The following is a 16,853-nucleotide window of genomic DNA, read 5'->3' as shown; positions in this document are numbered from 1 at the left end:
TATATATTTTTTTTCTTTGTGGGGGTCTGCCCCCAAAAAACAGTTTTAAGTCCTGAGAAAGTCAAATAAGACGTAAAACTACACTGCCCAGCCAAAAAAAAGTAACCACTTTGATTTAACGAGGCCAGTAGGTAAGGGCTTTCTACTGGATAATAACTGCAGCGATGTATATGTTTTAGCTGAATACACGTTTTTTTTAACCCTAACTGATGCAGTTAGTCACTTTTTTAATGTTTGTTCTTTCTGATGTAAAATCAAGGTTGTAACTGTTTGCAGTAAAGTCGTGGGGCGCTGAACTGTTCCTTTGAATCTTTTGAATTTTGATACATGATATAATTACTTGTCTTTCAAATTTGAAGGAGGGTGAGCAAGCATCTTGAGGAACATTCATCATTAACTCCTCCGAAAAATATAGTTTATTCAATAATAAATGAATATGTGAATCATAACAGTGATTGACAGCTGATAGGAATAATATGATTGTTAATAGTATCATATTCATTCAGACAAACATCGATGAGACAGTTAATTAATGTATTTATTGCAGCAGTCTTCATAGATTTGGTACCCCTGCTGGTCTAAGAGTGAAACAAACTCATTCAGTTATTGTTCAGTTAAAATTCATTAAATTATGTCTGCCACCTTATATATTTATATGTAAGGCTTTACTGATGTGCCACAATAATGTCACCTATTGTTATTGAATTAAATATTAATATTGTGGCTTTCCAAGTTAACATTGATTGATATAACTGCGATTAAATCAGCTTATACTTCTGCCAGGGGATGCCACCCCTCAAAATCTCCTGCCACCCTCTTGCCACCCCATGAATATTTGTCTAGATCCGCCCCTGCAGCAGAGGGAAGGATGCTCGTGTCTGCGCGGTGATTGGCTGTCTCTGCAGCCTCCCGGCTCGTGGATAAAGCCCCTCGCGGTGCCCCCGTGCGTCAGAGCGAGCGCAGCCGGAGCGAGGAGCGGAGGGACTTCACGCGCAGCTGGACACACATCTTTCACTTTCACTGCTGGAACTCAGCGAACAAATCGTAATTATTCCCTGACCATCAGGCACATTTAGCGGAACTCTGCTGGAATATTTCTCGGGAAACTTTGGTCTTGAACACTCCACAACACCGAGGTGAGTTTACATGAATTAAAAACTCGATTTAATCTAAACGCAGAGGGTGATAGTAAGTGGTCAAGGAGTGATTTGGCTGTGCACTTGGCGCAGAAGTGGCCACATGACTTTAGTTACTGCGCCTCTTTTGATGAGCTGAACTGAAGTGGCGCAATGAATACAACTTTGATTTGTTTGGAAAAATGTATTTAATATCTGGTATTTTTGTGATTTCATTTATTGTGCTAAATATAATTTAGCTATGGGTTTCTATTATGTAATTATTTATTTATATTTAAATGGATTTATACTATATATTTATTATAGCTTTGTGAATCATTTCACATTTTCTTTTACAAGTTTGCATTTCAAATAGTTTGTTTGTTTTGCACATGGCATATAATTAAATCCGTAATAAAAAGTATCAAAGAAAAGTTAAACTAATGCATTATCCTTCATTAAGATTTAATGCATAAAATAATGCATTAACACATGATAAAGTCACTGTGTCTTTATGTGGTTTCTTCACAGTTAATAGACTGTGAATAAATGCTGTTAATTCACAGTTATTTCATTACAGCTACATAACTGTTCTTTGTCGTTCTGAGTCATTCATCTGCTCAGCTTCTGTAAAATAAAAGCAGTATCTTCTATCAGAAAAATTATTTTCTGTTTGTATTATGAATGTATGAAGTGACTGAACATCACATTACAGCACATTCATGCTTCAGGAATTTATTATTTGTCATTAACTGATTCTGTTGTGTAACCCGATGTGTTGAAGATAATTTTCATGCAGTTAGGCGCATGATAAGAATACATTCTTATAAAAGTATGATAAGCACGACGAGCAGCTTTGTCCGGGGGCCTCATGCAGCGTGATGGATGTACCTATTGTTGCACTCACAATAACATATTCAAACCAAAAGAATGAACCATGTCTAGTTCACTGGCTTTTTATTGGATCTATTTTTACAGAGCAAAACACCTACCTCCAGGAAACTGGCAGAAAAAACATATTTATCACTTTCGAAAATGAGGCTATACACTTTTATTACCTTGTATTTAGGATGCAGTGGAGCTTGTATTTCTTGTTTCGAGTAACGCTCTACCATCTGTATAAAACAGCATTGTGATGGCATGTTTAGTGGGTTGCATGCAGCATTTCTGTTTTGACCATTCCAAACCGGAGACAGAGGGGGGCAAAATAACAGAAACGCATGCAATGTCGCATGCAATGTCAATACAACACCAACATCTACAAGCTCAGAGCCATGACATAATCAGTTGATCAGGAAACAAATTGTAAGCTCTATGGGATTTGCTGCAGTAGTATATTGCATTATTGTCCAAGAATATAGTTGTCCTGTCCTGAGTTGTATCTGTGATGAGTGTTTAAACAACCAAATATAACCCTGAAAACGAAGTATGTTTAATCAACTACCGTAGAATTTCGAGGTACTTGAGAATTGCCTTGTTATTCTACTTTAAACTTCCGCTCTGCTGCATTTCTGACTTTGCTTTAGAAAACCAGACATCTATATATTCACCAAAATTACTTTTCACAAATATATGTAATCTAAATAAGTGTTTGAGTTAAGTCACGTAGACGCTTAAAGGGGAAGCGATGTCTAAGAGGTTATTAGAGATAAGTCCAAAACTCATGACCCCGCTGATTTATCTTGTGACCCTTTGGAGGGGCAGGACCCCTAGATATGGAACCACTGTAGTCAACTCGTAAACTGCAGTAGTAGGCTACAGTAGTTCAAATCTTACGTGTTGCATCAGTATTTACTACTTTCCTAATTTTCAACTGAATCAGTACACAGAATGATAATAGTTATGTACATTTACTTATTTTAAATACAGGACTTTTACTTGCAATGTCGTACTTTAACAAGTGCTACTTGTATCTGAGTACTACTACTGTACTGCGACTAAATAGATGACCGCATGCGTTAAATCTCGTACAGGAAATCGGTCAGGTGTTATAGACTTATAAAGTTGTTAGTTATTTTTTACCTGATTACTCTATAACTCCATCAATTGATCCAGACACGGACACAAAACATTGAAATGCCCTGAGGCCATTTCTTTCAAAAGCCTCGGCTCAAAATTACATAATGCATTTTTCTACTGAATTTATTTTATTTATATAAATATAATTCATTTTTGTAAATCCATCCCTCTTCACATCTGTATTTTAGTGCCTTCAGTTCACTCTTATGAATCCTGTCCTAGTAACTCACTAGTAAATCCTCAGTAAATCCTGAGTAACTCACCTCTAACTCTTTCCCCTCTTGTGGCTTTTTATTTCCTGTGCTTTCCTTTTTCCTCCTATTGTCCAAACACATTCATCTCAAACCTGACCTTTTTTCTGGCCATTCTGTTCCTGTTTTTCTTTGTACTTTTTAAACAACATTTCCTAATGTTTCATGCTCGTCTTAACGTCCCCTCTTCCCACACCCAAACCCAAAGTATTTTGACAACTCATTTCCCCATCCACTTCTGCCTTGCTGGTTGCCAACTTTCCACCTCCTTCTTTTCTAAGAAGTGAAGCCAGCAGAACTAAAGGTCGGAAATGATTTTGAAAGTAGAGTTTATTAGATTAGTGGATCAGTGTGGTTAAGACTCAGCTTTCCAATTTGATCAGACAGGCACGCTATGACATGGCCTAATGAGGGTCCATGTTATAAAACACAAACGCATAATTCAGATGATGGAGGACAAGTGAAGACGAGAATGTTCAAAACTGATTTCTTGTGAAATGTGTGTGAGTTTGTCCATGTGACTTTGTGCCTTTGAGTGTGTGAGTTGGGTTTGAGGGTGTGTGTTAGTACTGTGTGTGTTTGTATGGTGTGCAAGTTGGGTTCATTAAGTGTAAGCACATTCTTAGATGTGCTCATTAACAAGTAAAGCATTTGTCCCCTTTCCAACCCATGGTGTCAAGAGATCCATATATTCTCTTTGAGATAGAGAGATCGTGTGTGGGTGTGTGTGTGTGTGTGGTGTGTGTGTTGTGGTGTGTGTGTGTGTGTGGTGTGTGTGTGTGTGTGTGTGTGTGTGTGTGTGTGTGTGTGTGTGTGTGTGTGTGTGTGTGTGTGTGTGTGTGTGTGTGTGTGGGTGTTAATCGTCAATCAGCCCATTTATTCCCAGAGACGCCCCAGGGCACGCTGACATTCTGGGGGGTACACATGATCTTTGAAATGCTTGAAGCCCAGCTAGGGTACTTTGTGAGATAAAGCTAGTATCATCCACACACTCACACCACACACACACACACACACACACACACACACACACACACACACACACACACACACACACACAGCTGCTCCTCGTCTGACCTATAACCTCAGTTATCATGATTCCATTTGTCTGTTTAATGTTCCACGGCCCTCTTTCTGGTCATTTCACCCCTTTCAGCCCTAAGAAGACTTTTCTACTTCACTAAAATGTTCTTTTACATTATTCAGATGTTTTTTCGTTGTGAACAAATCACTTATAAGCCTCCTTGCTTTATTATAAACCCTGTTAATAAATCCAGTTCGAAAAATAAACAGGACATCAAGTCTACAGAGATTAGCGGCTTTGGTAGCTGTACTACACTGCAGTGCGTTGAGCTAGAGACTGGAAAATCTCCTTGATGTTTAATGTTCTTGCATGCAACATTTATTATATTTATACCTAGCACTAAACCCAAAGTACAACTGAGGATGATCAGAATGTGATTCGTTCTGCAGACATTTGTTCATGAACCAGTTTTGGTTCAAGAGAAAAAGTGTATCTGATAATGACAGGAGATGAAACACCAAGGGAAGTTAACATTTATCCTGAGGGGACCATGAATCTGCGCTCCAACTTTCATGGCTATTTTTCCATAGATGTGGAGACCTTTGCCCTCAAGAGAATAATGGTGGTTCAAGAGAAACAGTCAGCGGATCACCAAAGCCATCTTGATTTACTCTTTTGACATCATGAATATCTTTACCCAATTTGTGACATTCTATTTAGTAGGAGTAGAAGGGGATCACAAAAGCTAGTGAGATTCCTCGTTTGGGGATCATGAACATTTGTACAAGATTTTGTGACATTCTATCTAGTAGAATTAAAGATATTTCACTGGGTAAGTGAACAATTTGAAATGCTGGTGCCACTATAAAAATAAAGGGATTGACGAAACCAGATGGATTCATCCTCAGGAGATAATGAACGTGTGTAAAATAAATAAAAATGTCATGTCAATACACCCATTGGAATGAAATACATAAAACTATTGCTGTGTTTAACCTGTGCGTTTCCCTACGTTTCTGCAGGACAAACAAGCTCGGATTCAAACCCACACCACCCGGACCAGAGCAAGGCCCGATGTGTGCATGTGTGTGAGCATGTCTGTGTGAGGTCCTTTAAGTGTGTATTTTCAGTACATCGAGTGCCTTTGAGTGAGCGAACGTCTTGTGTGCGTGAGTGAGAAGATGAGGGCTGTCGCCGCTCTTCTGTGTTTCCTGATGGTCGCCCAGGTCGGGGCGTCCCGGTTGGTCCGGGACACCGTGGGGGGCCTGGAGGCTTCAGAACCCTCCAAGAGCAACGCCTCCGTCCCGCTTCAGCCCCCCCAGCAGGACCGTCCACAGGGCTCCTTCCCCCCCATGTGCGTAAATCCCACAGAGATAAAGCAAGCCTTCAAGTATGTGAACACCATTGTGTCCTGCCTGATCTTTGTGGTGGGGATCATCGGCAACTCCACACTGCTCCGGATCATTTATAAGAACAAGTGCATGAGGAATGGACCCAATGTCCTGATTGGCAGCCTGGCTCTGGGAGACCTGCTTTACATCATCATCGCCATCCCCATCAATGTGTTTAAGGTAACCACATTTATCCCTTGATTGTTGCCAGGTTTGATTTTGGAGCTGATCATAACATTTGATGGTTGAATCGAGCCATTACATGTATTTATTCACTTTTAAATGAGAAGAGTCGGGGGGCTTAACATCTTGATGCAACAATTAAGGCATTTCACGCAAAATTAAAACTTCAAATGATTCTAACGTATTGAAACGCCGTCGCTTGGTCTGTGTCTAATTTGATAAGACTTTAATCTAAAGTAATTTCCTTCACTGCACTTTCACAGTTACGAGGGGACCGTTTGCGACAGCTTTCTTGGCACATTCTGTGGTTAGCCAAGGTTTATTTAAGAGTGTATTGCTGTAGTGTGTCCCTGTATTTAAGGTGTTTTGTGTGGTTTTGTTCATTTACTTTTTTAAGTAAAGACTCTGCACACTTGACTTTCATTTGACCACTTCAATTAAAAAACGAAATCAAAGCAGACGCGAGTCAACCGTTGGGGACAAACCTGGTATTTTCCTCACTCGCCTTGTGTGTGTGACCTGAACAGATCCAGTGCGCTTTGGTCTAAAATGCAGTCACTGCCAAATGTTCAAGTTATACTTTAACCACAAACGTGCGCCAGCAAGAAGTTCCAAAAAAAGGAGAAAATAACATGTGAAACTTGTGTTATCCTCCAAATCTGATGAAGAATTTACTTTCAAGTGAGTATAGCTGGAATGTGGTGCTTTATTTGATCCAGGCAAATCCGAAAACTGTCACTTTGAGTCATGTTACTGTTTATATTTTATGTATTTGCGACAACCCAAATATGACTAGAGTACATTCATAATATTTCAAACGAGCAGCAGGATCTGCTGTATTGATAACAGACTTGGTTTAGAAAACTTGAAAGTTGTACAACCAAGCGTTGCTCATGACATAACTCTAAATCTCGTGGCTGACAACATTTGACTGGTTTGCTGTAAAATATATTGTCCTGAACTGATTTTATTACCCTTAGGACATTAACTTAAGCTGTGGGGAGGAAATGTTGACTTTGGCGAGCTGACTTGGTAATACTGACACTAGGAAGACAGGGCCCCTACATGAACCTCAAAGATGTCTGTCCATGTGTTTGCACAGGGGACACCTCTTATCATAAAATCTTTCATTACATTAAATTACATTACATGTCACTTGTTAGACGCTTTTATCCAAAGCGACTTACATACTCAATACTGTGGGCAATTCCCACAGGAGCAATTTGGTGTGAAGTGTCTTGCCCAGGGACACAACGACATGCTGACTGCAGTGGGGTTTGAACCTGTGCTCCCTTGATCCGAACACCAACGCACTAACCCACTGCTCCACAGCCCCCCTTTCCTCACTGTCTGCCTCCATTATTCTCTGCAGCTAATAGCCGAGGACTGGCCGTTTGGCGTGTACGTCTGTAAGCTGATGCCGTTTATCCAGAAAGCTTCAGTTGGAATCACCGTCCTCAGCCTGTGTGCCCTCAGTATCGACCGGTGAGTACACTACCAACACAATCCCACAACAAACATCAGCAAGCAATTACATTGAGATATTGAATGACAGCTGTTAAACCTAGAGATCTTGTTACTGTTCCAAACCAGTAACAAAGATTTCAGTTGTACCGACATCCAGGACAATACCCTGCCATTAGCTGGAAGTCCAAGTCAAGTATTTCTAGAAAAAAGTAACATTTACCTTCAGTTACACAAACCCCTGTCTCCTCAGAGATATTTATATGTTTAACTTATTCATCATCTACCATGGCCTACTCATAGAAGGAACTTCTCTATAATACTAACTGTTTACTTCCATGTGAGTTTTAAGTACAGTTTTGAAAAAGACTTGACGCATACCAAGACCACAGACTTGAAGCAATAAGATAGGACTCAAATGTACATATATACAGGGTTGGGTTGTAACGGAATACATTTAACGGCGTTACGTAATCAGAATACAAAAATCAAGTAACTGTATTCAGCTCGCGTTACATTTGAAAAACGAGTAATCTGATTACAGTTACTTTCGTAAACCTGAAGTGAATACATTTTGGATTACTTATTGGAATTATTGGTGGAAAGATTTCCTCACAACATTTAATATTCATTACTAAAGGTACAGCCGAATCATCACAGCACACAAAACCTATTACCGCCGCAGATGGACCAAAAAAAGGGAGCGTTTGAAAAAAATGTGCGGGTCCGCTCAGTGAAACAATAACAACGAAACATGGAGGAACAAAAGTCTGCGTTTAAATCGTGTGTGTGTGTGTGTGTAGAGGTGTGTGTGGTTAAAACACATCAGCCTGCGGTCGCTCTTTAGCCTTTCTAATGATTCTGAAGGTAAACACAGTGAAGGCGGTGCGTGAAAGGCACTGCACACTCCTCTTCTCAGAGACTGAGTTAACCCTCCCGCTGCCTACTGGTGCCGCAGAGATTTCATGAAATGAAGGAGGTTTTCCTTCTATAAAACAGCTGTGGGCAGCAGATACTGTGAGTGTCACGGACATGAATTCATAGATCAAGGCAGACTGGTGCACAGTGCACACACTCTCCTGTTTTGCCAATCCGGTGCTTAAACAAATATAGCTCCACACCCCTGGTCGAAATGTCCTTAAAATGAAGTCCGAGTTCGACATTTTAATTCATGTCCTGCCAACACTGGCAGGACAGAAGGCGACACGCCCGTTCTAAGCCGTGTCCCTCACTCCTCACATCCCAAGCTGCATCCCCAAAAAGTGTATTATGTTGTTACATCGTTTCAGATCTTATGTTTCAGTTGTGCTCTTGATAAGCCATTAAAACAGTAAAAACACGTTCAGTTTCCTTTTGCTTTTTGTGTCTCCTGTACACCAAAACATACCCATCTGTGATGGAAAAAGAAAGTAATCCAAAAGTAATCTAAAAGTAATCTGATTACGTTACTTTTTTAAGACACGTAACTGTAACTGTATTCGGATTACTTTCAGAGCCATGTAATCAGTAATCAGTAACTGATCACATTTACAAAGTAACCCTCCCAACCCTGCATATATATACAGAAATGGACATGTTTATGTTTATAAGATAGGACTGGATGCACCCTGGTAGATCTCATGGTAGTTTGGGCGACCCGTGTTTTAAGGCTGGATCCTTAACACAGCGGACCAGGTTTGAATGTGACACCCAAAACTCTTCTGCATGTCATTCCAGTCTACTATCCATACACGCAAAAATCCAATACAAATAATCATGGCCGTCAAGTGATACTAGTCCTTGGCTGTGGAGTCAACATCAATCAAATCTTGTTTTGAAAACAAACAAAGAGATGGATTCCATTTATGAGGTTAAAATGTTAACATAGGTTCAGGAGCATGGCCACGCCTAAAACTCCGCCTCAAACCACGGCCACCCCTATTTATATCCGGCAAAACTTCCGGCCACCGCTTGTCTCCATCCTTTCAACCCACCCTCCCTCTCCCTTTCTACCTATACAGTTCGCCTTCCGTCTCATACCGAGCAATACATCCATCCATCCATCCCTTCTTCCCTCCCTCCCCTCACATCCCTTCATCCCTCATCCCTACATCCCTTCATCCCTCATCCCTACATCCCTCATCCCTCCATCCCTCATCCCTACATCCCTCATCCCTCCATCCCTCATCCCTCATCCCTCCATCCCTCATCCCTCATCCCTCCATCCCTCATCCCTACAATCCTTCATCCCTTCATCCCTCCATCCCTTCATCCCTCCATCCCTCACCCCTTCATCCCTCATCCCTACATCCCTTCATCCATCCATCCCTTCTTCCCTCCCTCCCCTCAAACATCCCTACATCCCTCCATCCCTCACCCCTTCATCCCTCATCCCTACATCCCTTCATCCATCCATCCTTCTTCCCTCCCTCCCCTCAACATCCCTACATCCCTCATCCCTACATCCCTCCATCCCTCACCCCTTCATCCCTCATCCCTACATCCCTTCATCCCTCATCCCTCATCCCTTCATCCCTCATCCCTTCATCCCTCATCCCCTCATCCCTTCATCCCTTCATCCCTCATCCCTACATCCCTTCATCCTCATCCCTCATCCCTACATCCCTCATCCCTACATCCCTTCATCCTCATCCCTCATCCCTTCATCCCTCATCCCTTCATCCCTTCATCCCTCCATCCCTCACCCCTTCATCCCTCATCCCTACATCCCTTCATCCCTCCATCCCTCACCCCTTCATCCCTCATCCCTACATCCTTCATCCCTTCATCCCTCATCCCTTCATCCCTTCATCCCTCCATCCCTCACCCCTTCATCCCTCATCCCTACATCCCTTCATCCCTCCATCCCTCACCCCTTCATCCCTCATCCCTACATCCTTCATCCCTTCATCCCTCATCCCTACATCCCTTCATCCCTCCATCCCTCACCCCTTCATCCCTCATCCCTACATCCTTCATCCCTTCATCCCTCATCCCTTCATCCTTCATCCCTTCATCCCTACACCCTCATCCCTTCATCCCTTCATCCCTCCATCCCTTCATCCCTCCATCCCTCACCCCTTCATCCCTCATCCCTACATCCCTTCATCCATCCATCCCTTCTTCCCTCCCTCCCCTCAACATCCCTACATCCCTTCATCCCTCCATCCCTCATCCCCCATCCCTACATCCCTTCATCCCTCATCCCTACATCCCTCATCCCTACATCCCTTCATCCCTCATCCCTTCATCCTTCATCCCTCCATCCCTCATCCCTTCATCCCTCATCCCTCATCCCTACATCCCTCATCCCTCCATCCCTCATCCCTCATCCCTCCATCCCTCATCCCTCCATCCCTCCATCCCTCATCCCTCCATCCCTTCATCCAAACATCCTCCGCCCATCACCATTTATATTTAAACGGTGCATATTCATATACTGCGTATACTAACATTCAATTCCAGGTATCGTCTGGGGGCCCGTAATCAGTCCACGCAGATCATGCCGGAGACGGAACCCCCACTCTGAGTCTCCCACTGCACGGACCATAGCTCGTCCTCCCAGATCATCCCTTCACCCCCCTCATATCATTCACATGTTACTTCAATAAATGTACAAACATCACACTGTTGTGGCGTGGTTCCTGCTAGTGAACTTCATAGCGATAATATAAATATTTCGTGATTTGTAAGAGACATTGTGTCTAAACTATGATAGGAAGTGGAAACAACTTCAACATCTGGTTGCCACCTTAGAACCATGTGGCCCTTTTTGGTGCCAAACCAGAACCTAACCAATGTGTACCGGGTAGTTCTGAAAGCAGCTGTCTGTGTTTGTGTACAGCTACCACGCCGTGACGTCATGGAGCAGGGTGAAGGGGATGGGCATCCCTCTGTGGAAAGCGGTGGAGGTGACGCTGATCTGGCTCGTTGCCGTGGCGCTGGCGGTCCCTGAGGCGCTGGCCTTCAACATGCTGGAGATACCGTACAGAGGCAACAAGCTGCGCGTGTGTCTGCTGCACCCAGAACAGACCGGCAGCTTCATGAAGGTAGAAAAAAACTCAATAAACTTCCATGTTGCCTTCCACAGAATGAGGAATTGTTTGCTGTTTTCCAACATGTGCTGAAAATCCTGCACACTGATTGAGATCTCTTTGATTTGACTTTTAAGTACAAGCAGCATCTGAACAGCAACAACACAACATTTTGTTTTCTTTCATCAGGATAATATTTTTAAAGCTCTGCCACCAAGTAATTAGTCATTCCAGAAAATGTAACACAACCCATATTCACAGCATGCAAATCATCTGAATGTGATCACAGTACATTTAGACAGCTGCACACAGGCACAAATTGGAAAGATATTTCCAATATGTGGGTACTTAAAGTTTATTTAAACCAGATGGGTCTGGGGGAAACGCAGGACAGGGTGGAAATAGAGGATATTGCTGCAATGTCTTTTCATGTGACTATTCAAATCAGTGAATTCAGCTTGATGAAATGAGCTATAAGGCATAATTCAGCCTGAGCTGGTGAAATATGTTGAAAAGATGGTATTTGGATTTAATTGAGGAAATGGAAACCAAATCTTCCACAAGGGCAAAATAAATACAAAAGGAAGAATTTATTTCAAACCAAAACAAGTCTGCAACTAATTCAGCGTGTCTCTACCAAGTCTCATTAACCCAGGTCTCGGGGGGGGTCAGTGCCCATTTCTTTACAATACTACATCTCTTTGTTTCTTGATGGCATAGCATGAAATGCAATCTCCAACCGTGTGAACCTGTGAACATTTTTCCAGCTCTACCACGACATGAAGGACTGGTGGCTGTTTGGCTTCTACTTCTGCTTCCCCCTGGCCTGCACAGGAGTCTTCTACACCCTCATGTCCTGCGAGATGCTCAGTCGCAAGAAAGGCATGCGCATCGCACTCAACGACCACATGAAACAGGTACATCCAGAAACATTCATCTGTTTGCATCTTGCTATTTATTTATCTATATATCGTATTCCATTTACATGTATAAAGACTGTTCTTGCACTATTTCTATTTTATTTGTATTTACTTGCACATCTTGCAACATTCTCTTGCACTATTGTATTTCTATTCTGTTGTTTCTTGCACTATTTCTATTTTATTTGTATTTACTTAACATTCTCTTGCACTGTTGTATTTCTATTCTGTTGTTTCTTGCACTATTTGCATTGGTTTTATCTGTTTTATGTCCTATATATTCATGTTGCATGTTGGAGGAGCCTAGGACTTAAGTTTTGTATTGCCATATCTAAACTGTAGCTACTGTGCTAATGCCAATAAAGCCTTGAATGAGGTAAAGTTACTTATATTGTAGAAAAACCTTCTGTCACAAGTGGTTTGAAAATCTTACTTTAGTAAAAGTGTGTAAGTATAATCAGGAAAAGTATTTATAGTAAACCAATCAAGGCAGGACAATGTCTCCCTTGACTGTCATACAATTCACTTTATATAATTAGATTAATTTAACTCCTGAACTGCTTCAAAAGCAGGATTTTACTGTTGTAGTACTTTGAGATAGAGGTCATGAACAATTACCAAATAATTATTTTAATTCTCAATGAATTTGCTGATCATTTGTATTACATAAAAAGAAATACTGCTACTTTCAATTAAAAATACAATTATTTAAAACGAAAACCAGCAAACCTTCACACTTCAAACTAATTAATGAAATGTATTTGAAATAGAAAAAAAGAAACGATTGACATTATCATCAGAAATGTTGCTTTTATAATCAAGCTATTCTTGGGTTTTCTGCGGAAAAAGCTGAATTCATACTTAAAAATGCAACTGTGTGTGTGTGCAGCGGAGGGAAGTAGCGAAGACGGTGTTCTGCCTCGTGCTGATCTTCGCTCTCTGCTGGCTGCCTCTCCATCTGAGTCGCATCCTGAAGAAAACTATTTATGACAAAAATGACCCCAACCGCTGTGAGCTGCTCAGGTAAGACGACACCGCCAACGTCACCCTCTGCTCTCCGCTCTGCGACTTCCTGTATTCCTCACTTGAAACTTTGCACTTGTCCCGCCCGACAGCTTCCTGTTAGTGATGGATTACATTGGCATCAACATGGCTTCCTTAAACTCCTGCATTAACCCCATCGCCCTCTACTTTGTCAGCCAGAAGTTTAAAAACTGCTTCCAGGTAAGAGGCTACTAAAATAGCACTAAAGATTGTATGAATAGAATGTACAGACTGATGACTGTGTGTTCTTTGTCCCGCAGTCTTGCCTGTGCTGCTGGTGCTACAGAACATCTCCTCTGGACGAACGAGGCACGGGGGGGCGCTGGAAGGGCTCTTGTCACGGGAACGGGCTGGACCGCTCCAGCTCCCGCTCCAGTCAGAAATACACAAGCTCTTCATAAACACACACACACATATCCTGCCATACCTCGTGTTCCCATCGGCTCCCGGAGGAAACGGAGAAGGAATCACTGAAGGAAGGAGGGAGGAGGAAACAGGACTGTACCTGATCAGGCTGCCAAAACATATGATGTCTTAAATCTGTGGCTGTTATAGAGGACTGAAGTCTCTACATTTATATAGAATGTTTATTAAAGCCGCATGTAAATGTATGTACAGGATTATTTACAAGCAGACCTATGATTATACCCTGCCTTATGTCTGAATAACAGCTGCAATACTGAAGCTTTAATACCTCACAGTGAAGGGAAACTGTTTTCCAAAAATCTGTGCTTTTTACATACACAACGGTGCCTCTGCAATAATAAACACAATCAAACGCTGATTATCTGAAAAGCCGCTGAGCTGATCCCATGCTGCCCGGTGACATCATAGTGAAAAGGGCCCCGCTGTCATGTGGGGAGCCAAACGTCGGAAATCTTTTATCTGGAAGTCATCGACGCCTGAAAACATGCAGAGAGCAGCTGTTGTCTTCGAACGCTGACAAACACCAGATGACTCCAATCATGCCACACAGAGGAGATCATTTATAAGGACTTTTATTATTGCATTATTCAAGCTGTTGTACGCGTTTTCCACTGTGTATAAAGTCTTAACCCGTCCTTTATTATAATGTAGCTTCTATTTTTATAAGAAAGTATCACGAAACACGTGGATATTGTTTAACGTGAGGTGGTCATTTGTTATTTCGGTTTCCCGTAGCTGCTGGAAAGGACTTCTGAGAGCTGCTGGCGGAAAGCATTTCCTAAACTTGACCCATTTAAAAAGATTTAGGAAGGACAAAATAAATCTTGTACAGCTGGATGTGTTCAAGAAGTTTCTGGTCACTGTGTAAAGTTCATAGAAGTTATTTAGATAAATGTTTTTGCATTGAATTTAATCCTGGTAATCCATTGTTTAACCAACATGATTTTCATCAAAGGAGCTCATAGTGAGAAATGTATTATGTAGGCTGCAGAACTGAAAGATAAATGTGTTCCTGATATTTTACGATTACCTTCAGGACATCTGTAGCTAGCTGTACTTGTGACAAATCTTGTGATACCAGCACATCATGAAATAACCATTTTGAAATCATCGTAAGCAAATTCAAACCGTCTTCAACATTACCAGTAGTAAGTAACTTATGATACAAGCACAAGATGACTATAATGTAATACTCTTATAGTTTTAAATATCAGACTAAAGAGGGAAGGTGCCTTTTTTCAAAACGTGCTGATAACCAGACAAGGTGTTTGTTCACACTGAAGCATTTTCAACTCTTTTTAATATAAGCTATAATTAAATGTGAAAATATGTCCATGGAAAGCTCAAATCAGCTGATCATGTAGCATGTGTCTCATGAACTCATCATGAGTGTGTGTGCCATCTCTGCGCTGCTTTAGGATAGAGATGGAGGTCTGAGCAGCTCTGTGACCCTCTCTATAGACACTGAGGTAATTTCGGGTTGAAGATCAATGTAATGTGAATATACGCCCCGGTGTTTTAAATGACATGTATACCGTACCTATTTGTTGGAGTATGCTGTAATAAATATTATTTTATAGCATTTGTGTTGTCTGAGGTTTTTACTAAAGCGTGGTTCTTCAACAGGGGGGACGGGACCCCCTATAGTTACTGCAATGGGGCAGCATCATCATTTTTTGATTTTGAAAAATAGTTCTTGTTTCAAAAAATCAATTGTATGAAAATACAAATAAAAGTAACAGGAATCCAACATTTTATAAGCAGACATACATCAGTGTTTTCCAAAAAAAAACGTTATCTAATTTATACTACGTTGATAATAGCACTTTTACCTGTGCTTATTACAAAAATACGCTTTATAGTTGGTTAAGATAAGATAAGATCAACTTTATTGATCCCAAATTGAGAAAACATGTTTGTTGCAGCAGCATGTAAAACAAAGTATTGCACATACTTACAAAATAAAAAAAGAGTATAAGAAAACAATTAATATAAACATCTCAAAATAGAAGATAAAACAAAAGAGGGAAAATAAAAGGTTGAGCATGAATATAAAAATATGTAGACCATCTGACAAATACAATTCTATTTGTGGACATGTTAAATTAGATATAAATGTAAAATGTACAGTGAGAAGTTATAAGTCCAGTTAACCAATGAGAAACTATGGAGCCAGGGCCGTCCCACCCTACAGGACGATCATGCAGACTGCATGGGGCCTCACCTTGCGGGGGGGGCCTCAACTGAGCCGAAAATGCGGCGCACCTATGCGCTTATCCGGCGCAATTAGTGTGGCGCGGCACGGTTTCGCCGCTGCGAGGCTCCACTAGCACCACCCTGTCCCCCCCCGTCGACGCTCGCGAAACAGAGGGCCTCATCATATAACTTTGCGTGGGGCCTCATGTTGGCCAGGGACGGCCTTGTATGGAGCAGTGAGTTCTCAGCTTGTTGGCATGAAAAAACGAAATTGTTGACTTTAATTAAATGTATTATGTCCACAGATTTCACATAATTAGGTTATGTATAGTTGAAAGCAATAATATTAAGTTTAAATAAAAAAGATTTGGTTCAACTTATTTTTATTGCTTTCAACTAACCTCAGAATCATAAACAGGTTTATTACCAGGTAGGTTTACATGTAAGAGGATTTGACTGGTGTCGTGGTGCATACAAACAAGAATTAAAAACACAGGTAGAGAACTAGAAAAATATTTAATTTTTTTTTAAATATATAGTAAAATATAACAGTATTTACATTGCAATGGAATGAGAGGAATAAAATATGGAATAAAAATCAGCTGTAATACAAAATAATGTTGTACATTATGTGCATTAATGTAATGCATATAGAGTCTATGATGTGGCTGAGGTCAAGTGTCAGTGGGGGGGCCGGGCCTTGTTGATGAGGCCGGTAGCGGAGGGGAAAAAACTGTTCAGGTGGCGTGAGATTTTGGTCCTGATGGAGCGCAGCCTCCTGCCAGAGGGGGGGGGGGGGGGGGGGGG

The 16,853-nt window shown here is 41.4% G+C and overlaps 1 protein-coding gene across 1 annotated transcript; it reads left to right on the top strand.

Moving 5' to 3' along the window:
* Positions 1-968: 968 nt before the first annotated feature.
* On the top strand, positions 969-15,429 carry LOC117475274 (endothelin receptor type B-like). Its single transcript, XM_034121456.1, has 8 exons — positions 969-1,136; positions 5,432-5,980; positions 7,356-7,468; positions 11,271-11,475; positions 12,228-12,377; positions 13,270-13,403; positions 13,496-13,604; positions 13,685-15,429. Exons 2-8 carry the CDS (start codon positions 5,591-5,593, stop codon positions 13,823-13,825), a joined length of 1,242 nt encoding a protein of 413 aa, XP_033977347.1. The 5' UTR covers positions 969-1,136; positions 5,432-5,590; the 3' UTR covers positions 13,826-15,429.
* The last annotated feature ends 1,424 nt before the right edge of the window (positions 15,430-16,853 follow it).

The sequence above is a fragment of the Trematomus bernacchii genome, unplaced genomic scaffold, assembly GCF_902827165.1.
Source record: "Trematomus bernacchii unplaced genomic scaffold, fTreBer1.1, whole genome shotgun sequence".
Classification (NCBI taxonomy): Eukaryota; Metazoa; Chordata; class Actinopteri; order Perciformes; family Nototheniidae; genus Trematomus; species Trematomus bernacchii.
Note: the sequence above shows the minus strand (reverse complement) of the source record. Positions and strands in the feature narration are given on the sequence as shown.